The following is a 26,584-nucleotide window of genomic DNA, read 5'->3' as shown; positions in this document are numbered from 1 at the left end:
TTAAATTTTGTTGGGGAGAGGGCACACAACAGAAGTACTCACAAATATAAAATTTTACTGTACAGTTTTAGCCACGGCCAACAGTAGTACAGAGTTACCTCAAGATCTGTACTTTGGGAGAAGCAGTAATATTTTCTTTGTGAAGGCAACTACCAAAGAACACACCGCAACCCTAAACTGTGTTAATATAGTAAGACACAGAATTCCTTTAATGAACTGTCTAATCAACAGAAACTGGGCCACAATCCTGCCTTCAAGGCCAAAATGAACACAAACAGCTGACATATCTAACCTGATAAAATAACTGAGGTGTAATACAGATGTCAGAGGGCATCAAAATCACCTGAGATTTGATTTGAACAGGGGCTGTACAGGACAGTTCTCTGCCAGAAATGGTTTCACTTGGAGGGATAAACCTAAATAAAGTTTTCCAAGCAGTTTTAATCATTCCCTCAACTCCATTCTGGCAAGTCAAATAAATCTAGGAAATCTACATCATGTGCCATGTATTGATATGGAGCTAGCTATCCCTCAGCCATACATGACCTCTGGAATATGAGTGGAAGGGCTGCATTCAAAACTAGGGATAGGTTCATAGGTTCATGCTAGGCTATCTGCCCAAGGGCATTTATAAGCCTAGCCCAGAGTTTTGTGGCTTTCGCCACCCCTTTAGTTTGGAGGATACTATGCCCATTATTTTGCTGTGCCTCTGTCAAGCAGTGACACTGAGATAATCCCTGAGGTATATCTGCGATCTCCCATCCATTGGTCAAGATTTCTCTTGAACAAAGCCAGCGAGGTGCTCTGCCTCACATGTACCGGGATTTTGTTCCACAGCATAGGGAGTCGCTGGGTGATGAATCTGTCCCTCCAGCACGTCCTATTAATAACCGTGTCAAGGTTTAGGTCTCCGCCTTGTAGTTCTGAGGATCTAGATTTTTGAGGTGAAGCATGTTCATCAATTCTGGGTTGACATGGCCTTGTATGTCAGGCACAGGTCACCTCTGAGCAGACGGTAAGCGACTGAATAGAGCTGAAGTTCCTTCAGTCGGGCAGCATAGGACATTTTTTGAGACCCTTTATCCTTTTGGTGAGGAACTTTTGGGGCCTTTCCAGTTGCTGCAGGTGTCGTGTCAGATACATTCCGAATGGGGCATTGTACTCAATCATTGGACTGATGAGTGATGAGTACAGGGGGACGATGACTTCCCTTGATCTAGATGTGAATCCCTTCATGATCAGGTGGGCAATGTAGAAGGTCTTCCTAACTACTTTGGCGACGTGAGTGTCAAATGAAAGGTTACTGTCAACCTGGGTACCCAGATCCCCGATAACCTCTTCAGTGATTAGTGGGTTGCCGCCTATATGGTAGCTAGGGGTAACCTTGTTTTTCCCGAAGGGTATGACTATGCATTTTTTGGCGTTTAACTTTAGGCCATGGCTCTGGCACCAGTTTTCCGTTTCTATAAGACCCTTCTGAAGGATATCTGTGTCAGATGTGTTCTCAACTATGGCGCCCAGTTTGCAGTCATCTGCAAATTTTGTCAGCCATAATCCTCCTGTGTTTGCTTGTACTTCTGAAAAGTAGATGCTGAACAGGAGAGGGCCCAGGACTGAGCCCTGTGGGACACCACTTGTGACAGGCTTTGAGTCTGACATGGCGCCAGCAACTCTGACCCTGTGGGTTCTGTCACTTAGCCAATTTGCAACCCATCTTGTGACGTATGGGTTTACATTTAAGCTGATGAGTTTTTCAATGATACCTGAGTGGGGTATTGTGTCGAAAGCCTTTGCCAGGTCGAGGTAGGCTGTGTGGACTGCCTTTCCCTCATCAATGGCCTTGGTGACAGTTTCGAAAAAGTCAACCAGGTTTAAAAGGCATGATCTGCCCTTGACAAAGCCAAACTGGGTCGGATCCAAAGTCTGCAAGTCTCCTATGTCTTTATTTATGAGTTCCATTATGATCCTCTCCATAGCTTTGCAGATCAAGCTTGTCAAGCTGATGGGACGGTAATTTCCCGGGTCGGTGGAGGCACCGCCTTTGTGAAGTGGGACCACAGTTGCCGTGACGCCACTCCTTAGGCACGTATCCTGAGGTGAGGCTAAGATTAAACAGCTGCCCTAACTGCGGGTTTAATTCCTCATTGAGTTCAGAGAGCACACATCCGGGGACACCATCTGGTCCCATGGATGCTGTATTTTTAGCCTTGAAGAGAGCAGTTCTCACCTGAGCGTTAGAGATATTTGGTGGGCTATAATTCTCTGGTATAGATATCTCACCTTTTGGGGAGGGGAGAGTTTGCACTGAACCTGTCAGCCAGTATGTTGGCAATGTCTGTAGGTTCAGTAATTTTTACATCATTTTGAACTAATTCTGAGCATATCTGGGAGTTTCCTCCTAGGTTTCTAACATAGCTAAAGAAGGCCTTATGATTGTCCTTTGAGTCCTTAGCGACTTTTCTCTCAAAATTTGCCTTGGATGATTTTACGAGAGATCTTAGTTTTTTACTTATAATGATCAAGGGTGTTTTCCCTTTTAAGGATTTTGCTCTATCTTGTAGTAGCTTCCTCCTTTTGTTGTAGAGCTTGTTTATGGCTGGGGTCCACCAAACTGGACGCTTGCCTTTGGTGCAAAGAGTCTTTGTTTTGTTTGGAATTGCCTGATCCATGCAGTCCTGTAGGTGCTGGTAGAAGGCATTTGTAAGTGATTCAGCGGCTTGAGTAATGGTTTCCGCAGTCTTGGGGGCCTTAAGAGACCACACTAGCCTTTAGAAGCGTGAAGTTGGCTTTTGAGAAGTTCTTCACTGTGGTCTTTTTTATCTCAGGTGGGGGCGGGATGTGGACTTCCAGTGAGATTAGTTTATGATCTGATCTCACCAGTGAAGGGTATACCTCCGGTGTTGAACATTGTGACCCCATGTTCGTGATGATGAGATCTAGTATGTTATCTCCTCTTGTGGGGATGGTGACTAGTTGTTCCATGGCATTTGAGTTTATGAACTCTAGGAACCTTTGGGCTAGAGTGTTGGGGCTTGAGTAGTGATCCCAGTCTATATTCGGGTAGTTGAAATCACCTAGTATGATGGTGTTTGGAGATGCATTTATCCCCTCCAGTGTTTTCAGGAAAGCTATGTGAGGTTCCTGAGTTTGAGAGGGTGGCCTGTAACATGCTACAAATTGCAGAGCAGTCTTGCCTATGGTTAATTGCACCTGGATGGTCTCCGATGCATCGTGCGTTGCCACCAACCTTGAGGTGTGGGTGTTCTTGATGAATATAGACACCCCCCTCCTTTCTTGGTGTTGTCCGGGTTTTGGGGCCGCAATGCATGATATGAGGTAAAGCCTGATAGTGCCGGGGTGCTCTCGGGAGCCTTGAACCAGGTTTCAGTCACAGCACAGACATCGATGTTCTCCATACTGAGAAGGGCCTCGAAAAGTGCATCTTGAGGTTGAGACTTCTGGCATTAAGCAGCATTACCCTTAGTTTTTTTCCTTTTTTGTGTTCTAGGGTGGTAGGTTTAGAATTTGAGCCTTGCCTAAAAAAGGCACTATGGGGGTGGCAAGAGCCTTTGCCAATATCCGGAAGCCTAGGGGTGACAGGTGCAAGCCGCCCTTGCGGCAGCGTGGCTTGTCCAGCATGTCATCCCAGGCAGACAGACATTGGATCCCCTTTGAATGACACCAGAATTTAAGCCAATTATTAAAGCTGATCATCTTATCACTGTATTGTGGCATAATTCTTGGTGAAGGTAGGATACTGCTCAAGGTCAGGGTCATACCTGCCTGGGCTACATAATCAGAGAGCTCCTCTATGTCTCTTTTCATGTAGTCCAAGGAGGTACGTCTCAGGTCGTTCACACCAGCGTGGACAATGACAGAGTCGTACTTGTACCTGCTGTTGAGAGACCTGAGTGCTTGCGTTATGTGGTGGATTCTAGCGCCCGACAGACAGCTTACTGTGACCTTTTCCTTGTTCAATCTGGTGAGCGGGACGTCAGTGTGTCTGACTATGGAGTCACCAATGATGAGTGTGTCTGGCATTGTGTTTGGCCTTAAGGGCTGTGACTGTTTGGCACACTGACTATGTGGTCTATGTGTTGCATGTGTTGTGTCCTGAGGTGGCAGTTGTTTGGGTGTCTGCTTTGGTGGCCTCTGCTGTTTTGGTAGATTTCTGATCAGAGCCTCCGAATATGTCTTTGTGTATTTATGTGTATGATTTGAAGTTGTGATAGTACTATGTGAGACTGGGTTTGTGGTGTGTGTGGTTACCTTCTCCTCCTGTCTGGTCTTACCAGTCCTATGTTGAGAGAGCTCAGCCTCCAGTTTGGCTATGTAGTTGCATCTCTCGCATGTATTTGTGTTTTGTGGGAGAAGGAGAGGGTTGTCCGTGTACATGAGACAATTGTAACATTGCCTCAATATTCCCAGATTCACCAGCTGAGCAAGAGAGGACACTAGCAACTGATCCCTCGACATGCTAGAAGGAGCCTACAAATAATGATTACAATACGTTTCTCTCTTCTTTTCTTGAACTTTGCAAATCAGGCATGGAGTTAGTAGGAATGGTAAATACATAATGGGCTCTTGCATAGGGAGGACATCTACTGCTATGGTAAGATTTTACACAACTGTATTATGTTCTTCTGTATCACTGTTGCAATATTCTTCACAGTAGGGACAGTATAAAAGCACAAGAAAAGAACTGGAAGGTGAACGGCTGGGAAGAGCCCTCAATAAACCCATAGAGAATGGTTTAAGCAAAACCTGCTCTAGCCTTAGCAACCATATCCAATTTATAATGCTTAGTAAAGGTATGCACTGAAGACCAAGTGTCAGCTACAAAGATGGAAATGGTATCCAACCTCTTGAAGAAAGCACCAGAAGAGGCAATGGCCCTAGAGGCATGAGCTCTAATGGAAGTAGACAGGCATTTACCATGAAAACAATAACAAAAAGAAATGACGTTAGAAATCCAGGAGGAGATGGTTTGTTTACAAACAGCCAAACCCAATGTCCTGGGATGAAAGGAAACAAAAAGCTTGTCCGACTTATGAATGGCCTTTGTTTTACCCAAATACCACCTGAGCTGTCTGTGCAAATTCAAGGTATGCAAGACCCTCTCACTAGCAGACTAAGGAGAGGAAAAAAAAAAAGAAGGGATCTGATCTGCCTGATTCAAGGAAAACTCACTGACCACCTTGGGCATAAAAGAAGGATTAGTACAAAAAGGGATGCCCTGTCCCTATCAAAATCCAAAAAAAGAGGGATGGCCATAAGGGCCTGATGCTCCGAAACCTTCTGAGCAGAAGTCAGAGCAAGTAATAAGGCAGTCTTCCAAGTACAATGTTGCAGAGAAGCTAAGCTGCAGGCTTGAAAGGAGTGAGTCAACTTCTCTGAGACAAAATTAAGGCCCCAAGCAGGAATAGGCTTCTAAGGGGGCCTAAGATGCAGGAGGCTTTTAAGAAACTGATCTCAAAGCGAGAAGCCAAAGGAGGATTCAAGGGCAGACAAGGAGAAATAGCTGACAAATGGGCCTTTACAGAAGAATAGGCCAAGTCAGACTGGAGCAAACTCACACCAATAGGACAGAACCAGTGGGACCCCCACTGAAAAAGGATCCTGGTTATGAGCATGGCGCCAGACATAAAATCTCTTCCATTTGGACATACAAGACTTTCTGGTTGCAGTTCTTGCCTCCTTAAAACCTTAAGTATGTTCTCAGAAAAGAAGTGCCTAAAAGGAATCAAAACCCTATCACCCAGTGTGTCATCTGAAGAATGGACAAGTGAGGATGGTGTGAGGTAACTTGTGATGATTGCCCCTGTCCTGATGCATTAAGAGGGGGAAACCAGTGCTGTATTTGCCAAAAGGGAGTCACTAACAAGATTTTTGAGGAGTCCAGCTGAATGTTCTGCGAGACTCATGGAAGCAGAGAAAGGGAAGAGAATGCATACAGAAACATCCCTTTTCAAGGAAAAAAACGGCATCCATCTTCCACACCAGATGGCAAGGCACTTTGGAACAGAAAAGAGGGCACTGCCTGTTCAGAGGGGAGGCAAAAAGTTCTACTTGAGGAATATCCTACCGATGGACTTTGTCCAGAAACACATCTCTGTGAAGCATCCGACTCAAGCTGTCTGCCACTAAATTTTGTAATGAAACAATATACACTTCCTGAAGAGTTAACTGACAGCTAGATCTTAGGCCTGAAGAGCCAACCTGCAGAGAAGATAAGATTTTGTCACATGCTTGTTGACATACCACATCATTGTGGTGTTGTCCATGTAAACCTTCAGAGGGCCTGGACAGAGCATGGGGTGAAAAGCCTTAAGGGCCAAAATCTGAGCTCTCATCTCTTTGATGTTGACATGGTCTGACCTCTGATGGGAGGGGCCAAAGATCCTCGACTTTCAGATGACTACAGGAAGCCCTCCACCCCATGTCTGAAGTGTCTGTGAATAGTTTTTGAGAAGGAACCAGAGGCTGAAACAGCAGGCCTGGGTTGAGGAAAACTTGCTGAATCCACCACTAAAATTTTCGCTTTAGACAAGGAAGGAGAGATACACTGAAATCCAGAGGGTGACAATGCTGAAGCCAAACTGATTTGAGGTACCACTGAAGCTTCTGCATGTGCAGTCTGGCAAGAGGCAGCAGTGGAACAGAAGAGGCCATGAATCCCAGGGCTCGAAGAAACTCTCTTGTGGAAAAAGAGAAAATGAAAGCTATCAAGGCAGATCTTTCAGAGGTGGAAGTGAGGCCAACATTGGTACTGTCTGAATCTTCAACCCAGATACACATGGCCCTGAGAGGGGGTGAGGTCATAGGATCATAAGGTAGTTACTAGGCTATTGACCCTGAAGCCCTTACAAGCCTAGCCAAGAATTTAGCCCATGTTCCAACAAGTCAGCACCCTATGTCACTCTCCAGCAGGGACACAGGTGGAATCCCTGGAGTGTATTTTCTGTTCCCCATCCAGTTATCCAGGTTGCGCCCAAAAAGGGTTAATAAAGTACTCTGCTTTACATGGAGAGGGAGTCTATTCCTCAGACTTTTGAAAGTTGACAGTGAACCTCAGACGTTGAAGGAGAGATACGGTGAACTTCAGATCCTGTAACAGGTGATTGGGAGAAGGTGTCTTAAGCAACAGGTCATCTAGAGAAGGAAAAATCTGAACACCTTGGAGCCTGCAAAAGGCAATCACAGGAGCTAGGCATTTTGAGAATACCCTTGTGACAGTAGAGAGACCAAAGGGCAAAGCAGAGATCCGAAAATGAGAGGAAGAAACAGAAAAAAATGTAAAAACTTCCTAAAAAGAGGACGAACAGGAATATGAAGGTAAGCATCCTTCAAATCCAGGGCCACTAAGGAAGCATGGGGGTAGAATAAGAAGATACAGAGTTTGAAGAGTAAGCATCCAAAATGTAGGAAACTCGAGAAAGGTGTTGAGCAAGAAGAGATCCAGAATAGCTCTCAAAGTGCCCTCCTTTAGAAAGACCAGGAACATCCTGGAGCAAAAGTCCTTTCCTACCTGAGAAGGAGGGAAAGCCTGAACAGCTCCCTGGTCCAACTGGGACCCAAGAACCTCTGAGAACCTTGTCACCACAATAAACAGGACATGCTGGAGGGATAGATTCCTGTCCCAGAGACTTCCCATACTCTGGAACAAGCTACCCATCTATGTCAAGCAAAGTTCCTCATTAGCACTCTTCAAGAAAAATCTTGATGAGTGGATGGGAAATAGGAAATACACCCCCGGGGATCACTTCTGTGGCTCTGCTTGACAGAGGCACAGGAAAATAACTTTCTTGGGTGGCTTAAGCCAGGGAACCTTGCTGGCTAGGCTTACTTAGGCCCTTGGGCCAATAGCCTAGTACCTACCTATGAGAGATGATGAAGTTGTTCTGGAGGAGGTTGGTCAACGCCTGAAAAAGGAGAAACAGACTTACACCTTGAATTAGCCTTGACGGACGATTGACAAAACCCAAGACTCCAAGGTGATGACATTACAGTCTGGAAGACAGACGGACAGGTAAAGGGACAAGGAAACCTGACTGAGGGTAGGAGGGGCAAGAATTCAAAGAGAAGTAGGCTTGCCCAATAAAGGAGGCTGGTAAGCCACAGAAGCCTATTTGGAGGCCTGACAAGGCTGCCTGCAAACAAAAGCAGACTTAGGATAACTCCTCTGGAACTTAGGAAGAGGGGATACAAAAAATATGTTTGATATCCTATATGGCTTTACTTTTTCCTGAAGAGATTTAAACATCTCAGCAGCAGTGGTCCCAAAGAGATTTCTGTTATTTAAAGGAGCATCCAGCATTTTAGCCTTAATGTCTTCAGGTAAGGACTGCAGGTGAAGCCAAGAATATTGCATGACAGACCCAAAGGCAGCAGCTTTGAAAGATGCATCAGCAGCATCACAGCTACATTTGATAAAGTGACGAGCCACCTGAGAGGTAGAACCTAAAACAGACAGAGCAGAAGATTTTGCTTCAGATTCAGGGAGATCAGAAATTACTAGATAAGCCTGGGCAATCAAGGTTACAGCATATCTGGTTGTGTAGGTCTGATAACTGATGGCCTGAAAGGCCAATGTAGAAGCAGTATAAACCTTCTCATCAGTTCTCTTCATTGCCCTACTATCTTTATCTGAAGGGAAAAGCTTGGAAGAGGGCAAAAGTTTAGAGGGCTTGTCATGGGAGACAGACACCACAGCAGGGTCAGAAGTCGTAAATTTAAATAAAAACTGGCAATCCTTGGGAACCTTACAGAACCTCTCAGGTTTCTTAGGAGCATGAGAATGAGAATCAGGAGACCCCGAGGCAGCCATAAAGGTGTCTAACAAATCAGCCAATACAGGAGGTACTGCAGAAGGTTAAGGAGTATCATATTTCTTGTGGACATCAGACACTTGGAATACTTAAGTGGGATTCTTCTCATCATTCTAGCTGTAGTGTCTCCAAAAGACAATTCCTCAAAGGGAGACTCGGGACTTGGACTCTTCTTGTCGAACCATAAGTTAAAAGTGAAGGTATCTTGGAAAAGCAGGACACAGACTCCTCAGATTCTGAATTTTCATCTGAGGAATCAGGCTCACTAGCTTACATGGAAGGAGTACAGGTCCAAGGGGAAGTAGGCGCTGAAACCCCTTGATGAGGTTTCAGGGCCATTTAGGCACTGAACAGACCCTGAGTAAACTCTTGCCATTCCCTTTGAGGATCCTTAGGGTGTACAGAAACATGCTTAGTCTTCTGCTTTTTTAAGCAGGGATATCAGCCCCGACACACACCAGAGGTTCCAACCTTTGAAGACATTCAATACAAGTACCTGACCAAAATCTGCAGAATCCTTCTAGCACCTTTTGAGATGATCAACAGTGGCTCCCACTCAATGTCTGGAACAGACGCCTGCAAAACCTCAGAGTATATGTGAAAAGAAAGATCTGTGTTGGCCCTCCAATTAGATCCCAGCAGAGCAATCCAATGTAGTCACTGGACAGCCTACAGAGCTTTCAGCCACTTCAAGAGGGAGGTCTGATGGAGGCTATAGACAACCAAATAATCCAGCTGAGGTTGCTTGGCTTTCTTCTTGATTAACAGGACCTCGGGGTTAGGAGATTTCACCTTGCTACCATGGAATAAGAAGTTATGTACTCACCATAACGTTCCATCTGAGTAGGTATCTTCATTTGTCTGCAACCTTTGGGATACGGATCCGATCTCGGATCCGAGCCGGCAACTTCTATCATAGCATAGATCCGAGCTCCTAGCTCCTCCCCTTACCCATAATCCCCTGCCTACCCTAACTGACCTCAGATCAAGTTTGCCCCATAGCACAGCAGATAAAAGTGTCCCAAGGGGAACATATGCTAATAACCACAAGAACGATCATTTTGGTCAGGGGGAAGGAGGGGGGATGGTTGCAGACAAATGAAGATACCTACTCAGATGGAACGTTATGGTGAGTACATAACTTCTTAATCTGAAGTAGGAACTTCATTTGTCAGCAGCCTTTGGGACAGAGCCCCCAGCTACCTAAATCTTGGGTGGCCTTCATAGAAGGATATTTTGGAGCACCGCAGAGCCAAAGGACGCCCTACCTCGGGAGACAACATCTATTTTATAGTGGCTGATAAAGGTGTGAGATGAAGCCCAAGTGACTGCGGAACAAATGTCATCCAGTGGAACCCTAGCTTGAAAGGCCGCAGATGTGGCAACAGCCCTAGTAGAATGAGCATGGACTCCTTAAGGTGCAGGCCTTCCCGAGCTCTGATATGCTAAAAGAATACAACTCAAGATCCATCGAGAGAGAGAAACTTTAGAAACTGACTTTCCGAAATTACTTTTGGCAAAGGAGATAAACAACTGATCGGATTGCCTATGATCAGCAGTTCTATGGATATAAAAACGTAGTTGTCTGTGTACGTCTATGGCATGTAGCTTGTACTCTCCTTTGTTATGAAAGTTGGGGAAGAACACTGGAAGACTGATAGATTGATTGATGTTCGCTTCTGAAGATACCTTAGGTAGAAAGGACGGATTGATCCTGAGGTAAACCCTATCCGGGTGAAAGACCAGATATGGTGGTTTGACACAAACAGCTTGCAATTCCGACACTCTTTTGGCTGAAGTTATGGCCACCAAAAAGGCTGTCTTCCAAGAGAGAAATTTGAGATCAACCGTGGCTGCCGGTTCGAATGGGGGACCAGTCAAGGCCTTCAAGATTAAGGATAAATCCCATGGAGGTACCACCTCTGACTGGAGGCCTAAGGAGGAAGGTACCCTTGAGGAAGGTCTTACACTGTTTGGAAGTGATGAGGGCCAGACTCTTGCCCCACGTGATAGTATGAGATTGCTGCCAGTTGTACCTTGACTGTGGAAGAACTAGCCCCCTGGTGAAAGAGAGAGGTTAGAAAATCTAGAACCGACGCTATCGGGGCTGTAAAAGGGTCTAAATGATGGTGTTCTGCCCAAATGGTGAAGCGTTTCCACTTACTTCGATAAAGTGAGCTGCTACAAGAATGGCTTTGACAGGTGATGAGATCCCGGAAGTCCTTATGAGGAGTGGAACTGGAGCAACCAAGCCGTCAGCTTGAGGTTGACCAGGTTCGGAGTCGGAAGATCGAGAGGGTCAGAAATGAGATCCGGAATGGGATCCAGAATCCATGGTGGATACACTAGGTGAGACCATAGGTAAGGGAACCACGTATGACGAGGCCAGAATGGGGCAATGAGGATCATCTTGCTCCCCAGCTGCCTGGCTTTCTGTAATAATTTCAACATCAGGGGAAGAGGAGGGTAAGCATAAAGCAGACTGGGAGGCCAAGCATGAACTAGAGAGTCTCTCGGGGACTCCCCCGGAGGGGGGATCAGAGCGAAGTAATCGTTGCATTTGGTGTTTGAAGGGGAGGCAAAAAGATCGCAACAAGGTTGCCCCCATCGGGCAAATACTTGCTCTGCAACTCGATGGTTGAGAGACCATTCGTAAGGAGTCAGGATAGTACGACTGAGCCTGTCCGCTAGAATGTTGGACCGTCCCGGAATGTGCATTGCTATGAGAAAGCGGTTGGTAGCAATCGCCCATTCCCACACTCTCATGGCCTCGCGGCATAGGGGGTAAGACCTGGTTCCCCCCTGTTTGTTGATGTACCAGACGACCGACATGTTGTCTGTCTGTACTGCAATCGTCCCTACTGGAGGAGAGTTGTGTAGTGCCTGCAACGTCAAAAGCACCGCCCTCATCTCTAGGACGTTGATATGCAAAGAGATCTCTACGTCGTTCCACGTGCCTTGGACTGTCCTGCCTGAAAAATGCCCCCCCCCCAGGCAAGAAGCGTCCGTGGTCACCGTGTCAACTGGCGGAGGTAGTGAGAAGGGACGTCCCGTGTGGAGACTGGAGCCACCACAGGAGCGATCTTCTGCAAACCTTGCTTAAGGAAATTGGGTGAGACAGGGGGTTGCGAGACAGGGACCATTGTACCTGGAGGGTCCACTGCAGAATCCTCATGTTCAACCGGGCCAATGGCAGCAGAGGGATTGCAGCCGCCATAGATCCTAGGGCCCTCAGGATCAATTCCGCCGAAGGAGTTTGCAGTTGAAGGATGGCCTGCACGTGCAACATCAGGTTCCGAAGCCGATCTGGAGTCAAGAATGCAAGCATCTGTCTGGAATCCAGTCTCGCCCCTATAAAATCCAACACCTGTGTAGGGATGACAGAGGATTTGGTCATGTTGATGGTTAATCCTAATAGTGAAGCTAGACTGAGGAAATAATCCCTGCATGAACAAAGTAGATGCCTTGTTGGGGCCATAAGGAGCCAGTCGTCCAGGTATGGAAAGACCTGAATTCCCTGGAGTCTCAGGTGGGCCGCTATTATCGCTAGGACCTTGGTGAACACCCTGTGGGGCTGAGGTGAGACCGAAGGGGAGGACCCTGAATTGAAAGTGACTGGCTCCCAGCAGGAAGCGGAAAAACCTCCTGGAATGCCTGTCCACTAGAATGTGGTAGTACGCATCACTGAGGTCTATGGAGCACATCCAGTCGTCCTCCCGCAATAAGGGGAGGATGGATTGCAACGTGACCATTTGGAACTTTTCTTTGGGTACCGCCAGGTTTAGGAGAGAGAGGTCGAGGATGGACCTCAAGTCCCCTGACTTTTTTGGCACCAGAAAGAACCTGGAGTAAAACCCTGATCCAACTTGATCTGGGGGGACGGGCTGGATGGCTCTTTTTTGCAGAAGCTGCTGAATTTCTGCAGCAGCCGCCTCCCTCTGACTGGGTGGAACGTCGGGAAGGCTTCTGATTCTGGGGTTTACTATAAAGGGAATTTGGTAACCTCTGGGTATAATACGAAGCACCCAGCGATCCGTTGTTATGGACTCCCATATTGCTAGGTGCCTCGAAAAACGCCCCCCCCCGACTGCCTCCAGAGTGGAGCAGTTGGGTAACCCCTCAGGGGTTCTGCGTGGGCCTCTCAGAGAACGGTTCTCTGGACCCAAAATTCCTGGGACCCCCTCTGCCTCTGGGGCGGGGTCCTCCCTGTCCTCCTCTGCCACGAGAGGACTGGTTGTCCTGAGCAGACTGGGATTGATGCGATTTTCGGAACCACATCTTCTTCTGACCCTTTTGCTTCTTGGAAAAGGACCTCTAGGGCGCAGAGAAGCAGACTCCGACGGCAGACAAGGTCTTCCCGTCTTTCTCGCTCTGGACAAGAGTGTCGCGAACGGTTTTGCCGAACAGTGCAGAACCATCAAAAGGGGCATTCGCGAATGGCGCCTTAAAGGGTTCCGAGAAGTCACAGTGACGGAGCCAGGCCTGTCTCCTCATGACAAACCCGACTCCGCCTGCTCTAGTGGCTCCCTCCGTAGCATGAGACAACAGCCGCATATAGGTGTTAGAGATAGAGTGGAGGGTGGCCATTCAGGAGGAGTACAGATCCTTGTCTCTCTCCGACATGGACCCTGGGGGGGAAGCAGCGTATTCCTTAATTAGATCCCGCTGCATCCAAATAACGTGTGCCATGTAGTTCAAGGCCCTCATAGAGAAGGTCGCTGAACTGAAGGCCCGCTTCCCAAGACGGTCCATCGCGCGAGACTCCTTGCTCGGAGGATGAACTGTGGGGCTCTCCTGAGCCAACTCTTTCTTGGTGGCTGCAGCCACCAACATGGCATCCACAGGGGGACCTCTGCTCCAGTGTGATCTCTCTGCAGGGGGGCTCAAAATTTTGTCCGGACGCTTGGGGATTGGCTCTACGGTGTCCGGTTCCTTCCAAGCCCTAGAGGATATACTGAGATCCACCAGGGGGTCGGGTGGAGGGGACACCCAAGAGGTAGATGGTCCTGCCTCAAACGCCTCAAGGAATACGGACTCATCAGAGGAAGCCTTAGGGGCAGACCACCCACCCCTGATTTTGAGCATTTCCATGATGTCTCCCAAAGGAGACATCCTTGGGAGGTGATCTAGGGGAGCCTTCCCCTTCATCCAAGTCCGTATCTTCGGTGAGACTCTCAAGGGAGTCTATGTGCCTCCTTTTGCACTTTGCCTTGTGAGGAATCTCCTTGGGGGGGGGCTGTCCGAGGAGTCCTCACGGGCTGTATCCTGTTCCACTGGAACTCCTAGAGGCGCTGAGGCAGGCTGCCCCGAGGGCCGGATAAGGGGAGCCAGGACCAGATGAGAAAAAGTGCGGGAGGGAGCCGAAGCCAGCCTGGAAGCACTAGACAGTGCCCTCTCCACCGCAGCGAAAGCCGAGGGGGAGCCACTCTCTGACGGATCCGAGATCCGACTCCCACTCGGATCCGAAGCGGGGATCGGACCCGGCTCCGAGAACGTCGGATCCGAAGAACCAGTGTGCTCCGACTGGGACGGAGCCGAAAGCACACCGAATCCCTCGGATCCGAAGCTCGGCCCACGGCTCCGAGAGGTCGGATCCGACAAACCCCCGAATCCAACGTGGCTCGGCTCCGAGCGCTCCGAACCCGGAATGCGGGTCGGAGAAGGAGCTATAGGGGTGAAAAAAGGGGTCGAGCTCCCCCCCGGAGGGGGGGGGGAGGCAAGAGCACTCCCATCTGCATCTGGGCCTGGATGAATCTCCTCATCATCCGGTCCATGTCCGCATCAGACATGTTAAAAGTGGACCTCGAAGAGGTCACCGAGGCAGACCTGGAGTGTCGCCTCGATGACCTCAACGGGGACCAGATCACCTCCTCCTCGGGTCCCGGGGAGAAGCAAGGGGATCGGATCCGAGGAGGAGATCGAGAAGACTTAGACGGAGAAGCCCTCTTGGTGGGCGGGGCCGATGAGTCATCGGCCCGCCGCTTAAGGTGCTTCTCCCGCCGCTTCTCTTTCCTGGACTCCCTATCCTCCGTAGTCGAAGCGGGAGGTTGAGTCCCGGTCGGAGGAAGGGAGTCAGGAGTGACCGCTACCGGGGGGGTAGCGGGCACCGAAGTACCGGAGGCCGAAGCAGAGTCTGGGGGTAAAAGGCCCGCCAGAACTAGCTTCGACCTTCGATCCTTGAGTGCCCTGGGGTTGAACGCCGAGCAAATCGCGCAACCCGAAGAGAGGTGTTCAACCCCAAGGCACCTAACGCACAGAGTGTGGCCATCAGCCGGTGAAAGCTTGTGACCACACTCGGTGCATTTCGCAAAATGGCTTTAGGGGCCTCTGACATTACTAAAGTAAAGCACACTCACTAGGCCCCTAACACTCAAGTCACACACGCACGCTACGACCAGCGGGGGAGGGAGAAATATTTTAAATTAAATTTAAGCTGAAAAGCTAAAATAATAACAAGTTTAGTGTAAAGGGTAAACCTACCACGCACACACAATCACTCACTCAGAAAGAAGAAAGAAAAACTTTTTCCTCACAAAAAACGCCAAGAGCTCTGGAATCTAGCTGTTGCTTGAAGAGCGGCATACTAGATCTGAGGTCAGTTAGGGTAGGCAGGGGATTATGGGTAAGGGGAGGAGCTAGGAGCTCGGATCTATGCTATGATAGAAGTTGCCGGCTCGGATCCGAGATCGGATCCGTATCCCAAAGGTTGCTGACAAATGAAGTTCCTACTTCAGATTAACAGTTTAAGCCTTTTGTTTTCAAGATAGATGACCAGCACAGATAAGCGACGTCTAAGAGTTTTGGACACACACACTTTTGCAAGTGCTACAAGACGTATGGTTGTAAAACAACAAAAGCGTGTAATGTGCAGCTACTAGCATAAAACTAAATAAACAAAAAGCACACGCAGTGGTGAAAATTCAAGAAGGCATACACTTAAATGCCAAGAGTCAAAGTGGATTATAAACTTTAATAAAATAAAAACGGTCAAACGCTTTTATCCCCAGCACTCCAGAACTTCTGATTGATGAGACAAAGTCTCAAGAAAGCTGATCTGGGCAGTACTGCAGTGGCGTGAAGTCCCAGAAATATTAGTAGAATTAGTGCAGGCTATGTACAAGGACCCAATGACTCAGGTACGAACAGTGTTCAGCCTCACAGAGGGGTTTCCCAGTAAGAGTGGGTACACACCAGTGTTCAGCTCTGAGTCCACTGCTGTTCATACTGGTGATGGACTACATTAGCAAACAGAGCGGAGGGGGAAGATCAGCAAAGTTGCTGTATGCAGACGTGGCATTACAGGCAGACTGAGTTAGAACTTCAGCAAAGGATAGGAGAATGGAATGCAAAACGCTTTCTACAAGTGTAGGAATGCCCAGTTGGACTCTCTCCTCATCTCTAGCTTCTTCTCAAGTAAGTGTCTCACTGCAAACATTGGGTCAATTGTGCTGCATCCTGATCCGAATCTGAACTGCTCATCTCCCAATTTACATTCTACTATTCTGCGTATCCATTTATCAATCACACTTTCCAGAACTTTCATGCAATGTGTGAGGAGTCTGATGCCTCTGTACTGCCCACAGTTGTGGATGTCCCCTTTGTTTTTGGACATCGGCATAAGTATATTTATTCTCCAGTCATTTGGGATTCATCTTTCTCTCCACAGTGCTATTAGTACCCTCAGGAGCCATTTCGACCCTATCTCACCACCCAGCATCGTTATCATACCTGCTGTAATATCATCTGAGCCTGCTTTCCCTGACTTCATTTTCCTTAGTGCTGTTCTTACTTCTCTTAGGGTGGGGCTCCTCTTCTTCTCTCATAGTAGGCTGTTTCTGGGGCAGTACAGCTTCTGTGGGGTTTTCTTCATTCAGAAGCTCCTGGAAATAAATACTCCTTCCATCTACCTTGATGCCCTGTGGACTGGTGAGCAGGTTGTTGTCAGCAAAGGTCCCATAAATAGGGGCAATTTTTAAATATTGGTGTTACAAACTTAGAAAGTTGACAGAACAGGTTTTACATTAGCATGAATTCTCTGAAGGATATGAAGTCTGAAACTCAAATTTTGTAATTTTCTGACTTCAGTCTTTAATGATTTGCCAGAAAAACACAATTTTATTAAAAATGGACCAAAAATATCAGGCAAAAATCTAGACATGCTGTGAAAATCTGTACAACTGAGACGTAAGCATACAGTGCCAGGGAACAAGGAAGAGAAAGTTAAAAAAAAACACTGAAGAAACATCCTCTCTCGTCTAAAACACTTAACAGTAGTGCAACCCAACAGTTAATTTTTGTATCAGATTTGGTTGTTGAAGGAAGAGAGGAAGATAATGCAGATATCCAAGCGCACACTTTTTTCTTTTATTCAGACAGACTAAATGCAAAATTACAACATAAAAATACAGCAACACAAAATTAAAAACAATGGAGAGAATGGGTCAGATGGATGTCAGAAGTGGTGGGTATTGCACACAATGTATCAGTACCAAAAAATGGTAATGCACAAAAAAGATATTTACTCCCTAATGAGTGCTTTAAAGTAACTATAAAAAGGACTGACGATAATTAAATATTGTGTGTATACTTACTTCATCAATATATACAGGCTCAGGTTCTGGTTCCAAAGTTTCAATCTGAACTTCATCACTGAACTGAACAGTTTTCTTTTCTGTTTTCACTGCAATAAAAATTGTATTACAATATGTAATTGACAGTTCCCATGCAATATATTCTAATGCATGCAATACTGTATCATTCTATTTTTCATTAAATGATGTAATTTACAGTAGCTTTCAGAAAAATATATTTCTAGATAGGCATTTTACTTTTAGCCATCCTTGAAAATCTTTGATTTTCAGCTAACTGTTTTTATGGTGTTTCAGCCTTCTGCTTAAATATACTGGTTACCATGATATGGCACGTAGACGGGATCATTTATAACATGGTTTGTTAGTTTCTGTTATTTCAGGTTATAGACATCTAATGAACTTGAATGTAAGAAAGCAAGGTATGATACTACCTACAGCAATTAGTAGCACAGTACAAGTGTACCTATATAACATGTTCAGCCACCAAAACCTCTGCCAGTAGTAGAAAACTAGTCTGGTTATTCATAACTTCCTATTCTGATACAGTTAACTTCCCTTATAAATTCAATCTTCACCATTCATCTCATCTCAGTGAATGCATATTCCAGTTATAAACAAACTCCCCCATCAAACGTCCACTGACATAACCCAAGTCAATGGCCACAACAGCATAAGATCTAACATTTTCACAGATCAGCCAAACACGATTTTAGCATTTTAATTAATGGTTAGGTCAAGTACAAATTAAACAATGCAATGTACAGGCTGTGACACTGCTTCATGTAGCACTCATAACATCTTACAACGAATTCCTGCAACCTCACCAGCATCACCTAAAATTAGACTAGACAACAGATACAAGGTAAATACCAATGCAACTGTGGCTCAGTAGCTAATACCCAGACAATGAATAATGCTGTGAAATTATTATATACAAGTACAAACAGCATTTCCAGTTCAGTTTACAGGTCAGTTCATAAAGAAAAAATGATTCACCAAAAGTGTCATTTGAAAAGATAAAGTTTAATTTGGCAACACAACTTGAGTGGTACAAATACAACTGCATCAGTAGGAATTTGGGGAGTGAACATGCCTAAAACTGAAACAGCAGATCTAAAGATTTCAGAGTCATGCTGTAGCGTGAAATGCATCAATTAAAGTGACTTAACTACTTCTCTTCGACATCTTCCCCACTAACTTAATTTCTTAAGGCAAGAACTGCAGTAGAACTAAACAGCGCTTTTGCATTCATGGAGGAAGGCAGTCATCTATTAGCACCTCTCACATACAGCAAGTATCCAGCAGAACAGTACACAAGCCAGCAGCTACTGCTAACCCTTCAACAACTCAGTGTAGTCCTTAGACAGTACAAAGGAATTAAGGCAAAAGTAGCCCCATTTTAGTACAAAGGGAGTGCAGAATGACATGGCTGCGAAAATACCTGAGGAAAATCACTCAAATACTAAAACATGGTCCAACACCTGCTCCAACTAGAAGGCAAAAAGTACAGTTTTGTACCTACTATAAATGTAGATGTTCGAGTGGTTATGCTGCTGCAGTCATCACACTTGGGTTATCTGCCGTCAGGCGGTCCAGCAGTCGGCCTGAATTCCAAAGCCTTGGTCCAGCGTCGGTTGTCGTCGCTTCTTCCCTGACGTCAGTGCGACAGGGGTATAAAAGAGGCAGCCGACGCCATTTTCTTCAGTTTTTCTTGCCCCAGATGTCAGGTGCCCCCAAACTAAGAAGGCAAAATAAAAAGCTTGCAAAACATACCTTCGTGCAAAACAATGGTACTAGTTGTAAGCAAATACACCATATAGACATGCATTCCAAAGGTTGAAGTACATGGAGGTATAAGAGAAAGCCTTGTTAGAAACAGGGGATGGAGGGAGGGTAACCTGGACTGCAGCAGCATAACCACTCGAACATCTACATTTATGGTAGGTACAAAACTGTACTATGTTCATCGTGCTATGCTGCTGTAGTCATCACACTTGGGTAGAGTCCCAAAGCTATGGTTGGGTGGTAGGAGTTAAACTGGGTTAGGTTCAGCTAAGATGCCCTGCAGAACTGCAGTGGCAAACCCAGCTCTGGTTTTTGAGTACAGAGGAAGGTGGTAATGTTTGGTGAAGGTGTGCACTGAACTCCAGGTAGCTGCCTCCAGAATGTCCTTTGTTGGGACTCCTCGGAGGAAGGCTGCTGAGGTTGCTGTAGCCCTGGTAGAGTGAGACCTAATACTAGCAGGCACTGCTTTCCTGTGGTGTGAGTAGCAAAAGCAGATGCAATGTGCTATCCAATTTGAGATGGTCTGCTTTGAAATAGCCTTTCCTTCTGAGCCTGGTGCATACGATACAAGGAGTTGGTCAGATTTTCTGAAGGCCTTTGTCCTGTCCAAATAGAAACGTAGCTGTCTGTGAATGTCCAAAGAGTGAAGGAGTCTTTCTCCTTTATTCTGTGGGTTTGGATAAAAGGTGGGCAAGTGTATGGTCTGATTGAGAGCCACACTGGATACTACCTTTGGCATGAAAGAAGGGTTGGTGCGTAAAGATACTCTGTCCTGATGGAAAATGATGAAAGGTTCCACTGCCATAAGTGCCTGCAGTTCTGAGACTTTGCGTGCTGAGGTGATGACTAGCAGCAGGGCTGTCTTCCATGACAAGTATTGAAGCTGTGCTGAAAAGGCTGGTTCGAAAGGATGAAGTGTTAACTTTTCCAGAAAAAAATTTAGATCCCTAGTTGGAGTAGGTGGTTTTCTGGGGGGGGTCTTATATTTTTTGCCCCCCTGAGAAACTGCTTTAGCAAAGGATGAGAGAAAATGGGAGGAACCGTATCATATTGAGCTGAAATGGCTGAAGCATGGATCTTTATGAATGAGTAAGAAAGGTCTTTGTGTAGCAGCTCAGTTAGATATTGGAGTATGTGCGGAATATTTGGGATACCAGGATTTAGGCTTCTGGCCTGGTTCCATACACAAAATCCTTTTCATTTGTCTGAGTAGGTTTTTCTGGTGCTAGGCCTCCTGGCCTCCAAAATGACATTCTGGACGTCCTTTGAGAGAAGTGTTTGATAATTTAAGGTATTTTCCATGCAACTAGATTTAAGGTCCTTAGCTGACTGTGAAGTATCTGAGAGTTCTGTTGGGTTAACAGCAGAGGGAATTGAGGTAAGATCCATGGAGGGCTGTGAGACAAGTTTCGTAGTAGTGGGTACCAGTGTTGACGTGGCCAGTCCGGGGCAGCGAGGATCATCTGTGGTCTCTCTGATCTGGTTTTCAGTAATACCTGGGAGAGTAGAGGCAGAGGTGGGAAGGCGTAGACTGACAATGCTATCCAACTGAATGATAGGGCATCCACTTTCCAGGCCAGGGGATGGTAAGTCCTTGTGCAAAATTTTTGTAGCTGGCAGTTGTTGGTTGAGGCAAACAGATCTATGTCTGGCGGTCCCCACCTTTGAGTTATCATTGAGAATACTTGTGGGTGTAGTCTCCACTCGTGAGGATCTGTCAAATTTCTGCTTAATTTGTCTGCCAAAATGTTTTCTTTTCCTGGCAGGAATTGTGCTTGCAGTTGAACTTGGTAAGGTAATGCTGTGTTCCACAAGTCCACTGCCTGTCTGCATAGTGGGTAGGGGTGCGTCCCTCCTTGTTTGTTTATGTACCACATAACTGTGGTGTTGTCCGTCCTTATTAGAAGGTGTACTGGATGCAAAAGGTCCTTGAAGGCTGTTAGTGCATTTTTTACAGCTAGCATCTCCTTTTGATTGATGTGTAGCTGCCTTTGATTTGCAGACCATTTGCCCTGTATGCATTGTCCTGCCATGTGTGCACCCCAGGCGTAGACTGATGAATCTGTTGTCAAGGTTTGGTTTGGTGGAGGTGAGACAAAAGGGAGGCCCTTGTTTGCTTGGCATGCTTAAGCCCACCACAGAAACTCTTTTGGAAGGCAGGGAATGAGAGTTATAGTTGCTTCGAGGCTGTCTGTGCTGGGACCATACACTTTTTAGGTACCATTGTAGTTTTCTCATATGTAGCCTTGCATATGCAATTAGTTGAATGCAGGATGCCATGTACCCCAATGCCTGCAGGAATTTCCTTGCAGTGAGCTGGGTAGAAGTTGCCATGTTTTTGAAGTACTGAGCCAGTTGTTTTTGCTAGTCTGGCGTGAGGGTAAGCCATCTGGGTCGTTGTATTCAAGCTGGCACCCAGGAAAAGTATTTCTTGTGAGGGTATTAGTTTTGACTTCTTTTTGTTTACTGTGTACCCTAAACAACTTTGTCACAAATGCCAGATGCTGTAGTAGGATGTCTTTGCTGTCCGCTTGGATCAGGCAGTCGTCCAGATATGGATAAATTTGTATTCCTCGCTGTCTGCAGTATGCAATTACTGATGCCAGGCATTTCGTGAATACTCTGGGTGCAGTAGATAAGCCAAAGGGCAATGCAGAGAATTGATAATGCGTTGTGCCTGCCAAAAATCTGAGGTATCTTCTGCAATCTTGTCTGATAAGGACATGCAGGTATGCCTCTTGGAGGTCCAACGTTACCAGCCAAGACTCCTTGCCCAGCATGGGAAGAAGCTGCTGTAGTGTGAGCATTTTGAATTTGGGAATGTCCAGGTACGTGTTTAGAACTGAAAGGTCTAAGATGGGTCTTCAGGCTTTGTCCTTTCTTGGTACTAGAAATAGTCTTGAGTAAAATCCTTGACCTTGCTCTTTTGCAGGTACCTTTTGAATTGCTTTCATGTTCATGAGAGCTGAAATTTGTTTTTGTGCCTCTGCCCATTGGTTTGTTGGCAGATTTGGCATGCCTCTCATCCGTGGTAAGGTGTGAAAATGAAATCTGTAGCCTCGGGTAATAATATCCAGAACCCATTTGTCCTTTGTTATGATGTGCCAGTTTTGTGGGAAAAGAGCCAGTTTTCCTCCTAGAGGTGCTGCCTGGGCAATTATGCTTAGCAGGTGAAGAGGAAAGTCATTGAGTTTGTTTTCTGAAGGGTTGTGATCTGTCGTCGTCCCCTCTTTGAGTTGTTGTTTGCCATTGTCTAGGCCTGAAGGTACCCTGTGCCTGGCCTCTGCCCCTAGGGCGTCTGTACCTCCTCCTTTGGGGTCTGTCTGAAGCAGGAAAGGACCAGTTTTATGATGGCTAGTTTCTGCTGAAGTGAGGAGGTTGTACCTGTAAAAAAATCCTTAACAGTTTGCATTGATTTGCCTTTTCTTCCATCTTCTTTAAAACGTCCTCTGCTTTGACAGCAAATAACGCATCCTTTTGCAGTGGAGCATCCAGTAACTTTGCTTTGACATATTCTGGTAAGGTCTGCTCTTTTAGCCAAGCATGTCTACATATTACAGACCCTGTGACTGCTGCTCTACATGAGGCCTCCAAAGAATCAAAACCACACTGCAAGGTATGCTTTCCCACTTGTTCTGCTGCATGCAACAAATCTTGCATCCCTTTGAAATCTAGTTGATCTGTTTGAGGGATCATTTTCTGTTTTAACTGAGTAAGCAAGTACTGCTGGTATTTAATCATGTGGAATTGGCAGTTTAATGCCCTCATGGCCAAAGTGGCAGAGGTATACACTTTTTTCCCCCATCTTTCTAATGCCCTGGAATCTCTTTCCGCAGGTAGTGGATTCTTGAAAGTAGAGGCCTTAACCCCTTTGGGACCTTGGGAAATGGTTTCTGGGTCTGCAGCAGGGCTTTTATATAAAAACTTATGTGAGTCAAAGACTCGGTAGTATCTGTCAGGTTTAGGTGGTGCTGGAGGTAAGGAATCTGGATTTAGACTGGATTCAGTGTAGACATCATCCACAATGTCCAAAACAGGTGGAATGGCTAGGGGTCTATGCTGAGGCAAAAGAAGAAACTCACAGAGTCTTTTCTTGGAGTCAGAGTAATCTTGTCCTTCCCAGTGGAAATGCTCTCTCATGGTGTGCAGGGTTTCCCCAAAAGAGAAGTCTTCAGGGGGGGGAACAGAGGGAATAGCCTCCTCAGCATCTGAGTCTTCATTGAGAGGGAAGGGGTAATCCTGTTCCTCAGAATCTGCTGAGGAAATGGATTCCTGGTCAGAAGGAGGTAAATCTTCTTCCAGTCTAGGCCTTTTGTCAGGAGGGGGCTGTGAACCTCTGATCAGGGTAATCAGGTCCTCCGCCATTTTGAGCATCTGTTGTTTAGGCATAGGGGCCTGCATGGGAGTCTGTGGACTCGGTTTCTTAACCTTTGGAAGCTTAGCGTATGACTTAACAGAAAGAGTCGGTTTAAAAAAGCCTTCTGAAACCGAAGGCCTGTCCATAGTCTCCAGGTCGCCGCCATGGCTGGCGTCCGCGAGTTGAGGAGGAACCGGCTCCAGTGGCCCAGTAGATTCTGACTGAGAGGTAGTTGTATTTTCTAAATCTGTGGTAGTCAGGGGCAGCGTAGGTGCCTCACTGAGTATCGAAGATCCGGCGGCAGGCCTAACCGAGACCTCGGTTTCTGGTCTAGGTTTAGGCTGCCGGTCTTTGTCCTTGCGTTTTTTAAACATAGCGGTAGCCGGAGGTTCCGATGACATAATGTAGTTGAATTTTCTGCCAAAATAATGTCGGGCGGTATCAGCCCGACGCTTAACTTTACTGAACCTAGCGCAAAACTGACAACCAGAAACGTTGTGGTCTGGGCCTGGGCAAGGAATACAATAAGAATGAAAATCCTTATGAGGTATTTGCTTCCCACAAGAAATACAATTATTAACTTTGTCTGACATCGGTCTGAGGCAAGAAAAGTTTCTAGCGGGTACTTAGCTTTATAGAAGACTTCGGCTGAAATTCTGTTCGAAAATCTCAGGAGCTGGCCGACTGGCACTTGCGAACTGCTTCTGCTTCAGGCACCGCACGGCAAGAAAGACTGAAGAAAATGGCATCGGCTGCCTCTTTTATACCCCTGTCTCACTGACGTCAGAGAAGAAGCGACAACAACAGACACCGGACCAAGGCTTTGGAATTCAGGCCGACTGCAGGACCGCCTGATGGCAGATAACCCAAGTGTGATGACTGCAGCAGTATAGCACGATGAACATCAGTAACACTTCAGTTAAAATTGTGGAAAAACCTTCCGACTCTGCAGTGTTTATAAAGAAATGGCAAGAACACAGATGAACTGAACAGAAGCTGAAGAAAGTACAGTTGTGTACACTTACCATAAATGTAGATGTTCAAGTGTATTAACTTCTGCAGTCATTACATTTGGGTTATCTGCTTGCAGGTAGCCCTCAGTCGATCTGATTAACAAAGTCTTGGGTCCTGCGTTGGTTGCTGTCCGTTCTTCCATGACGTCAGGTCGTCAGGGGTATATAAAACATGAGGCCGACACCATTACACCAGTCTTTCTTGCCTTGCGGTGCCCGAAGCAGAAGCAGTTCACAAGTGCCGGTCGACCGACTCCTGAAATTTTCGTTTTTGAGTTTCAGATCCGAAGTCTTCAACTAAAGCTAAGTACCCTATTGGAGAAACTTTCTTGCTCCTTACCGATGTCAGTAAAAGTTAATTGCATTACTTGTGGAAAGCAAATACCTCATAAAAATTTTAATTCGTACTGTATTCCTTGCCTAAGCCCTGACCACAACATACCTTGCTGTCGGTTTTGTGCTTTATTTAATCAGCGCACTATTCGTCGTCAGTATATTTTCGCCTCTAAATATTTTGGTTTTTGGTTTAATTATCCAGAAATGTCATCGGTTAGCCATCCGACTACCGGGATTCTGAAAAAATGCAAAGATAAAGACAGAGACAGGCCGCCGAGGTCCAAAACTGCCAGCGACACTTCTCCTAAGCCAGTCGCCAGTTCGCCGATACTCAGTGAGGTGCTTTTGCAGCCCCTGATATCCACTACTTCTGATTTGCAGGCCTCTACTGAGACCCATTTGGAGTCTGGTATACTGCAAGATGCTTCAACTATGGAACCCGCAGATGTCTCTACCTTGGATGGGTCCGGAGCAGCTGTGCAGGCACTGGGCTTCTGAGGGTGTATTCAGGCCTATGGACTTCATTACTTAGGCCTAGATCTGGATATATGTCTAAAAAAAACCGATGCCCAGGCCACGTGCTCCGGCTTCTATGCCTAAAAAAACACATGATAAGAATGGCTGAAGATCTAATAACTCTAATCAGGGGGAGCCCCCCCCCCCCCTTCTAAGAGGCCTAGGACTGAAGTTGATTATGAATCTTCTGATCAGGATTCTGTTTTTTCTGACACGAAGAACATCTAGCAGCCTGAGCAGAAATCCCCAGTGTAAGTTCCAAACCTACTGGTCAAATGCAATAAAATTGATGAGACCTAGTAAGCTCAAACTTATAACAAGCTCTATTCTTCCATACAAATTAAAAAGAATATGCTCCAACAACAAGCTAATGCAGACATCTAACTTTATTCTTTTATAAAGAGAGGCTAAATGCAAACCTACAAAATGAAAAATAGAGAGAGACAAAATTAAACAGAACAAAGACAAAAATCAGACATAAAAAGAGCAAACAAATGGCAAGTTAGCCTTGCCCAGCCTTTCATTGTCCTAAGTTGAGATCCTTTATCCTTTCACCTCTCTGAGTCACACAGTTCTAAGCCCCTCCAGTTGAACAAATAATATGGTCATATGTAATTCCTAGATTTCTATAATCACCACCACTGAGAAGTACTATCTCCTCAAGTCTATCTGAAGCATCTCCGCTTCTAGCTGTTGTCTAAGAAATACTTGCCCCCCCTCTCTAAATCTTTCCCTATCACTTGTCAAGCTCCAGCCTAAGCTGAAGCTGTAGTAATTGGCATAGTACATTTACTTCAAATGACAAGATGAATAACAGTAAGTAATAAAATCAAACAGCCACCTGGACTATGAATGTTGGTAACCTTATGACCAAGCTTAGAAGGGGCCAAAGGAGATGGAAAGTAGCACATTTTAATTAAAAACTTAGTTGCCTGTGAAAGTGGAGACAATGCAATTTATACTCCCCTTTGTTGGAAATTTTGGGAAGAACACGAAGATTTACACACCGATTAATACTTGTGTCAGAAGCCACCTACATCATGAAAGCTAAATTATCTGTTAGTGTTGCTCTTTTTGTATTGGGAGTTTGGCATGAAACATGCAGTTCAGAGACACTTGGATGAAGTGATATAAAACTAGAGACCTGCGATGCTCTTA

The 26,584-nt window shown here is 46.0% G+C and overlaps 1 protein-coding gene across 1 annotated transcript in view; it reads right to left on the bottom strand.

Annotated features, from left to right (window-relative positions):
* Positions 1-26,584, bottom strand: part of STAM (signal transducing adaptor molecule) — a gene marked incomplete in the record, with an annotated part of 1,274,308 nt that overhangs the window by 328,346 nt on the left and 919,378 nt on the right. The window contains 1 exon segment of the mRNA XM_044067544.1: positions 17,420-17,508. Coding sequence (XP_043923479.1) covers positions 17,420-17,508 — 89 coding nt within the window.

The sequence above is a fragment of the Protopterus annectens genome, chromosome 3.part1 (genome assembly GCF_019279795.1).
Source record: "Protopterus annectens isolate FY-2018-M chromosome 3.part1, PAN1.0, whole genome shotgun sequence".
NCBI lineage: Eukaryota > Metazoa > Chordata > Ceratodontiformes > Protopteridae > Protopterus > Protopterus annectens.
This window is presented reverse-complemented; position numbering and strand designations above follow the sequence as displayed.